The sequence below is a fragment of the Andrographis paniculata genome, unplaced genomic scaffold (genome assembly GCF_009805555.1).
Source record: "Andrographis paniculata isolate CXL003 unplaced genomic scaffold, ASM980555v1 Contig34END, whole genome shotgun sequence".
NCBI lineage: Eukaryota > Viridiplantae > Streptophyta > Magnoliopsida > Lamiales > Acanthaceae > Andrographis > Andrographis paniculata.
The window spans coordinates 1,039,940-1,047,984 of record NW_026137567.1 but is presented as its reverse complement, the minus strand read 5'-3'; the positions used below and the strand labels follow the sequence as shown (position 1 = coordinate 1,047,984).

At 40.0% G+C, this 8,045-nt stretch overlaps 1 protein-coding gene across 1 annotated transcript; it reads right to left on the bottom strand.

Annotated features, from left to right (window-relative positions):
• Positions 1-6,233: 6,233 nt before the first annotated feature.
• Positions 6,234-7,685, bottom strand: LOC127248707 (uncharacterized). Its single transcript, XM_051271195.1, has 2 exons — positions 7,470-7,685; positions 6,234-6,568 (listed from the first exon to the last, which is right to left on the bottom strand). The coding sequence occupies exons 1-2, from the start codon at positions 7,572-7,574 to the stop codon at positions 6,482-6,484; spliced, it is 192 nt and encodes a 63-aa protein (XP_051127152.1). The 5' UTR covers positions 7,575-7,685; the 3' UTR covers positions 6,234-6,481.
• Between the last annotated feature and the right edge of the window lie 360 nt (positions 7,686-8,045).

Here is an 8,045-nt window from a genome sequence, read left to right as displayed (position 1 = left end):
GAAGCTTAAATTGACGGAGTTTGATATCATTTTGGTTATGGATTGGCTGGCTACCTATCAGGCCCGAATAGATTGTGGTGGGAGAAAGATCTTTCTTCGGAGCCCTTGCGGTGGAGAAGTTGTGTATGAGGAGATTCCTTATCGCCCATCGATTAAGATAGTGCCTGCTGTCTCTCTGCATAAGTTAACTCGTAAAGGTCACCCGTTGTTCCTATGTGAAGTGCATATGTCTTGGGAGATGGGAGTCAGCTTTTGAACATGCCGGTGGTAAAAGAGTTTGCGGATGTATTTCCTGATGAGATACCGGGTATGCCGCCTCACCGTGAGATAGATTTCACGATTGATATAATTCCAAGAGCAGAACCGGTGTCTAAGGCTCCCTACCGTATGGCACCTAAGGAGTTAGCTGAATTGAATGAGCAGCTTCAAGAGTTGTTGGATAAATGGTATATCCGGCCGAGTAATTCTCCTTGGGGAGCGCCCGTTCTATTTGTTAAGAAGAAGGATGGTAGTTTTCGGTTGTGCATTGATTATCGAGGATTAAATCAAGTTACCGTTAAGAATAAGTATCCTCTCCCAAGGATTGACGACCTCTTTGATCAACTGAAGGGAGCAAGTGTATTCTTGAAGATAGATCTGAGGTCGGGATATCATCAGCTTCGGATTTCAGACGGCGATATTTCGAAGACAGCGTTTCGAACTCGTTATGGGCACTATGAGTTTACGGTGATGTCATTTGGGTTGACGAATGCTCCAGCTGCCTTCATGGACTTGATGAATAGAGTCTTCAGACCATATTTGGGTAAGTTCATTGTGGTCTTCATTGATGATATATTGGTGTATTCTTCGAGCGAAGAGGATCACGCGAATCACCTCAGGTTAGTGCTACAAGTATTGAGGGAGCATCACTTGTATGCTAAACTGTCTAAGTGTGAATTTTGGTTGAACGAAGTAGCATTTTTGGGGCATGTTATTTCGAGGGATGGTGTTTCAGTTGACTCATCAAAAGTGAGCGCTATTGAAAATTGGCCCCGACCAAACACGCAGACAGAGATTAGAAGCTTTTTGGGGTTGGCCGGGTATTATCGGAGGTTTCTGCAAGACTTTGCACGATTGGCAAGTCCATTGACATCGTTGTTGAAGAAAAATGTCAAAGTAGTGTGGAGCGAATCATGTGAACAAACTTTTCAAGAGTTGAAACGGAGTTTGACAGTTGCACCGGTATTGGCATTGCCGATAGATGGCCGAGAGTTCGATGTGTATTGTGATGCGTCAAGACGAGGATTGGGGTGCGTGTTGATGCAAAATGGAAGGGTGATAGCATATGCTTCGAGGCAGCTTAAATCGCATGAAGAGAACTATCCAACTCACGACTTGGAAATGGGGGCTGTCATGTTTGCTCTCAAGATATGGCGACATTACCTTTACGGAGTTCATTGCAAGATTTACACCGATCATAAGAGTTTGAAATACATATTCACTCAAAGAGAGTTCAATCTGAGACAACGGAGGTGGTTGGAATTAGTAAAGGACTATGACTTGGATATTTTATATCAGGAAGGCAAGGCGAATGTGGTTGCTGATGCTTTGAGTCGGAAGTCAAGTCATGACGTATGTTCGATGACATTACCCATAGAGTTGTGTCATAAGTTCGAGAATCTATAAATTGAGGTAGTGGGTCCTAAGATGATTGAAGGATATATAGGTGCCTTGTCAATTGAGCCCGAGATTTTGAGGGAGATTCGGGAGGCTCAGGTTGATGACGATGATTTACTCAACTTAGCGATAAAGGTGCAACAAGGTGAAATAAGCGACTTCCATGTTGGTCGGGATGGAAGCCTAAGATTTCGAGACAGATGATGTGTGCCCAAGGATCAGTTGGATATTAAGGAAAGGATACTTAAAGAAGCTCATAGTTCTCCATATTCAGTGCATCCCGGTTGCGATAAGATGTATAAAGATTTGAAAGGACATTTTTGGTGGCGCGGTATGAAAAGGGACATTGCAGAGTATGTCGCCAAGTGTTTGAATTGCCAAAAGGTCAAGGCGGAGCATAAGAGACCTATGGGTTTGTTGAGACCGTTGGAAGTTCCGGAATGGAAGTGGGACTCAAATTGCTATGGATTTTGTGACCGGATTACCAAAGTCGAGATCGAGCGCGGATGCCATTTGGGTAGTTGTTAATCGATTGACTAAGGCAGCAGTTTTCATCTCGATAAACATGACTTGGAGCATGCAGAAGTTGGCAAGGTTGTATATCCAGCACTTGGTGAAGAGGTATGGAGTTCCGGAGGTGATTGTCTCGGACCGCGACCCCCGTTTTCAGTCGCATTTTTGGCAAAAGCTTCAGAAAGAGTTCGGTACTCGGTTAAGGATGAGTACGGCCTTTCATCCGATGACCGATGGGCAAATTGAACGAACCATTTAGATTTTGGAAGATATGTTGCGAGCTTGTGCATTGGATTCTCAAGGCCGATGGGAGGATCAGTTGGCTCTAGTGGAGTTCTCCTACAATAATAGCCATCAAGCGACCATTGGGATGGCACCCTTTGAGGCTTTGTATGGGAGGAAGTGTAGAACGCCATTGTGTTGGAGTGACCTAAGCGAAAGGGTTGTATTGGGGCCCGAAATGATTGAGGAGATGATGAATCAGATTCGTAACATCAAGGCTAAGATGAAAGCCGCCCAAGATCGCCAGAAGAGTTATGCCGACCTTGCTCGGAGGGATGGGCATTTTAAGGTGGGTGATCATGTATTACTTAAGGTCTCACCGACGAAGGGTGTGAGGAGATTTGGTATTAAGGAAAAGTTGAGCCCGAGGTATGTAGGGCCGTACGAGATCATCGAAAGGATTGGAGAGGTGGCCTACAGGTTGGCCTTGCCGGAGACATTGAAAAGGGTTCACGATGTTTTTCATGTCTCTCAATTGAGGAGATACGTGGCTGACCCATCTCATATACTTCAGCTGGAAGTCTTGGATCTTCAGGAGGATTTGGTGTACTCAGAGCAACCTATTCAGATTGTGGCTTTCAAAGTTAGATCGACGCGGAACCGTGAGATAAGGATGGTGAAGGTAGTGTGGTCGCGGCATGGGGTTGAAGAAGCGACATGGGAAACCGAGCAAGAAATGCGAGGAAAGTAATCAGGGTTGTTTGAGGTAGCTCCGGGCGTGCAGATCGATTTCGAGGACAAAATGTCCTAAGGGGGGAAAGATGTAATACCCCGTAAAATAATCGCCGGAAGTTTGCCGGAGTCGGACAAATTTCATTTTGGGCATAATTTATTTTGGTCTTTTAGTGTAATAAATTAAAGAGTAGGGTTTAAATTAGAAGTAAAATTTGAGTTTGGGCCAAAGTAGAATAAAATAATTAATAAAGGACTAAGTATGTTATGTTGAATAAAAGAATAATAAAAAAAAAAGGAGCAGCAGCAGCCAGCACGCCCGCTAGCGCCGCCGCCAGCCCCCTGCTCTCCCTTGGAGTTCTTATTCTCCAAAATTCTTCCTTTTGGTCTCTTCTCTTGAGGTAAGTGGGATTAATCTTAGATAGATTGATATGTTCTAATCCCTAAACCCTTTTATTGATATATTTTTCAATATTCTTGTCAAATGGGTTTGCCCCAAAAGTGTTAGGTTTTGCCAATTTCTTCTAGAAAGTTGATTATAAGGCATAGCCTTCCACCTCTGTGCCTTGCAAACACGTGAGGGTATACCGGTATTTTAGGATAACTAGCTAACCTTGATCTAGATCCCGAAGGGGCTAGGTCGAGGGATCGAGATGGCGGGTTCCCTTTTAGGGTGATTCCGAGGTGCCCGTCATTCACGATGGAAAGGTCTTTAGACCGTCATCCGTGATGGAGGGATGGATTGCGTACAATCCCCTCTTAGTATGTTATATTGGAGACAAGAGGGTTGTGGGCCGTATGGCGCCCCTCGCCAACTAATAATTAATTGATTTACGTGTACTTTGGATTTCGAACCCTTATGTACACATTGTGGAGTTTCCTTTGAGGGTTATGACCCTATGTTTGTTATGTGAAATTATGTGACGTGTCATACGAAGTAATAAGGTTTGAAAACCGGGTCGACCCGGCCCTGATTAAGGCCTAGTGGAGTTTTCTTCGTGATGTGCTTATCGCTATTATTTGAGAATGAAAAGGAGGTATAAGAGAGGCGCTAAAAGACTCGTGTGTGTGAGTTCCCCTTATGTGATACGTGTCATTTTATTCGACTATCTTCTTCAAATGATTTTGTGGCATTATATCGTATTAATTTATCTTCGATTAATTACGCTTACTCAACCGTTGTGTTGACCCCCTCCTTACGATTCTTTTTGTAGGTGATCATGCTTCCGTTATGCCTAAGTGATGCATTCACGTCATATGATCCATCGAGGGAAATGAGAACTACCTTACCTTCTAAAATGTTTTGAAATTCATTGATTGTGTTTAAAGACTAATGCATTTTGAACTATTTCCAATTTATGTTTTTTATTCAAACTTTATTTACTTAATTGATAAGCCGGTGCGCTTTAATTCTAAGTTCCTATTAGTTGTTGGTATTTATTATTTAAGCCTTAGCGCCACAACGTAGGACTCGTTGGTTGATGAACGAGCCTTCTAGTGTGGCGTGGCGGTGACGCTCCGGTTTGAGCCGGCCGGGGTAATACAAAAATATTATACCTATTGGGATGGACATATTATTCGAATTTTTATTTGAAAAATAAAGTAAGATTATAACGAACTTGTTGAGTTTTAATATTCCACTTTTTGGTTGGTTAAATGTTGACCATTTGAATGCTTTGAGGTTAATAGCATGTTGGGTATGGGGTCAAATTGGTGATTAAAACTATCCGTCGAGTCCGATCAACTTGTCAATCGTTTGGATGATAAGGTATAGCCTTCCACCTCTCTGTCTTGCAAACACGTGAGGGTATACCGGTATTTTAAGATAACTAGCTAACCTCGAACTAGAACCTGAATGTGCTAGGTCGAGGGATCTAGACGGCGTGTTCCTTTTTGGGTGATTCCGAGGTGCCTGTCATTCACGATGAAAAAATTTTTAGACCGTCATCCGTGATAGAGGAATGAATTGCGTACAATCCCATCTTGGTATGTTATATTGGAGACTAGAGGGTTGTGGGCCGTTTGGCGCCCCTCGCAAACTAATAAATAAATTGACTTAGATGTACATTTGGACTCGAACCCTTATGTACATATTGTGGAGCTTTTCTTGAGGGTTGTGACTCTATGCTTATTATGTGTAACTATGTGACGTGTCATACGAAGTAATAAGGTTAGAAAACCGGGTCGAACCGGCCCTGATTAAGGCCTAGCGGAGTTTTCTTCGTAATGTGTTCATCACAATTACTTGAGAATGAAAGGGAGAGAGTTATCCTTATGTGATATGTAACATCTTATTCGAATTATCTTCTTCAAATGGTTTTGTGGCATTATCAACCATTGTGTTGACCTTCTTCTTACAACCTTTTCGTAGGAGATGATGCTTTTGTTATATCTAAATGATACATCTAAATCATATGATCTATCAGGGAGCAAACTATAACTACTTTATCTTCTAGAATGCTTTTGAAATTTATTAATTATGTTTAAGGACTTGTGTCATTTGAACTATTTCTAATTTATATTTTTTACTCGAACTGAACTTATTTAATTGATAAGCCGGTGCGCATTAATTTTAGATCTCTATTTAGTTGTTTGTAGTCAATATTTTAGCCTTAGCGCCACAATGTAGGACTAGTTGGTTGATGAACGAGTCTTCCGGTGTGGCGTGGCGGTGATACTCTAGTTTGAGCAGCCGGGGAGTTACACATACATACCAGTCATTCCTGCATTGCTTTTGCAACTCTTTCTTCTCGTTTTTATGATTGTTCTTTTATTCTCTAGCACTATGTAGCCTTCTATTATCACTCTTCCAAACACCTTCGGCACCAAATATAACTTCCGTATGATGCGCCCAATTTTCCCAATTGTGTTTGGTTAGTTCAGGATATTGGAAAGAAAAAGTGCTTGAATTTGTTGCAATCCTCAAAGAGCAATAACCAGACAAGCCGAATAAGACTCTAATACCTCTTTATTAGAAAGGGAAGGGAGAACATCGAACAAGCTAGGAACACAAGTTTAATAGAAGGAAGAAGAACAACACTACAATGGAACCCACTTTGAATTTCTACAACTATTTATATTATAGAATTCTACCTACCACACAATAAATATATTTGAAATACTCAACACTAATTACATAATATTCCATACAAATCATGATGGAAAATTATTTCACATATAAACACTCGAAATTCGTTAAAATAAATACTTCATTGCGAATTAAAAATAGAATTGGTAGTCAAATTTATTTTCAGGAATAATAACTCAAGTTTGTATTCTGAACAAGATGTATGCCTTACTTTTAAGATACTCAAACTTGGTATGAGGTAATCCATGTGGTTGATCCTGAAAATGAAGATCAAGCAAGAGAGCTCTTCTCTTTCTGCTGTTGATATAGTTCCTCTCGCATTCTCCTTATCTCTGCCTCCTTCTCCATTCTCTCCTTCTACATCCCACAACAACATTGCCGGAGACAAGCAAATTCCATTTTAGCAAACAATGAGATTGATTAATTACCAATCATTGCCTTTACAGAGACTCGAAGTAGAAAAGAAGCTAAAACAACTCAGCCAAGCCATGGTGATATAACACTATCCCACCAACCATGGTAATTAGAGCTTGATATTAGATAAACGACACTTCCATGGAAGACTTGTAAGATCAGGGAGAATTTAAAACTCAAGAATATGTCCTCGAATTATTTGAAAGTAGAACGTATTATGGGTTAATTCTTTGTTGCATAAGCTAAATGGTGATTATTCTATATCATCCATTCGAATATGGACAAACAAAATAAGTAGATTCAAAAGAACTATAACTTGAGCTCGTTTCTAATAGATTTACAGAGTTGGGAGATTAGTTCTAAGAGAGTGTATGCAGAAAGTCTTGTTTTCTATTTGAACACAGATTTCATTTTTAAAGGGAACAGAAACAAAAAGAAAAAACCAAAGAAGAACCCTTCAATTAAAGCAAAGACTTTGAGGATTATGAAACTAGTTCGATGAAACATGAATATTCAATTGAAAAACAAACAAATTAATGTGCTATTTGACCCAAATAAAATCCACAAATCGAAAAACCTAAAGCTCCCACACCAACAGAAAACGAGATACCCTAGCAACCCTAGCTACTATGCAATGTGACTTAACTAAATCGATACGCAGCCAACAGAGTACATCTCATATTGATCCAAATAGGAACTCTAGATCCCCAATTAGAGTCCAAATATGAATCACGCCTTTCTGATTTGCACACTAACTGATGGATGAACATAAAATCGAAAACCAGCAAGTACAAAAGCAAACGCATAAATCGAACTTCAGCGACCATGAATTGTTTATACATACCTTTTCGTCCTGGTGAAGAGCAATCCAGACGTGGACTTTATCCATGGTTTGCCAGAAGAGAAAGGCGCCAAAAGTCATTCCAAAGAAAGTGGCCACTCTCACCATTGTCGCCGTGTCAATAAATCCCTCGATGAATTTGTTCCGAGGAGGAAACCTAAGCTCCGACTGAACTCGCCGTTAGTCTCTGCACTTTGTGACCCACGACACAGCATATGGCTAAATATAATTAGCTTAAAAAATAACTAAAACAGTTTGAATAATTTTTTATTAAAGCGGCCTTTTGAAAAATACCACTCCCTCACTCCAATGGACTGGTATTTTAGCTAAAAGAGTTTAATTATTTAATAATATTGAATAACTTAATTTTTTATTTTTGATCTCATTTAAAAATAATTACTAAAATTAGTTTCATATAAAAAAGAAATTTTTATTTTTTTTCTCATCATTAAAATTATAATGAAATATGTTGATATGAACTTAACGACAATTGACGTGATATATAATTTAGAACAAACACGATCATGTTAATTATTGGACTTAACGGAAACTGACGCGACATATAATTTAGAATAAACA

Bases quoted from the DNA above. Each gene is read 5' to 3' on its own strand.
- LOC127248707 (XM_051271195.1), bottom strand. From the start codon at position 7,574: ATGGTGAGAGTGGCCACTTTCTTTGGAATGACTTTTGGCGCCTTTCTC. The intron at 6,569-7,469 runs GTATGTATAAAC...TGTGGGATGTAG, and splicing joins CTCTTCACCAGGACGAAAAG to AAGGAGAGAATGGAGAAGGA.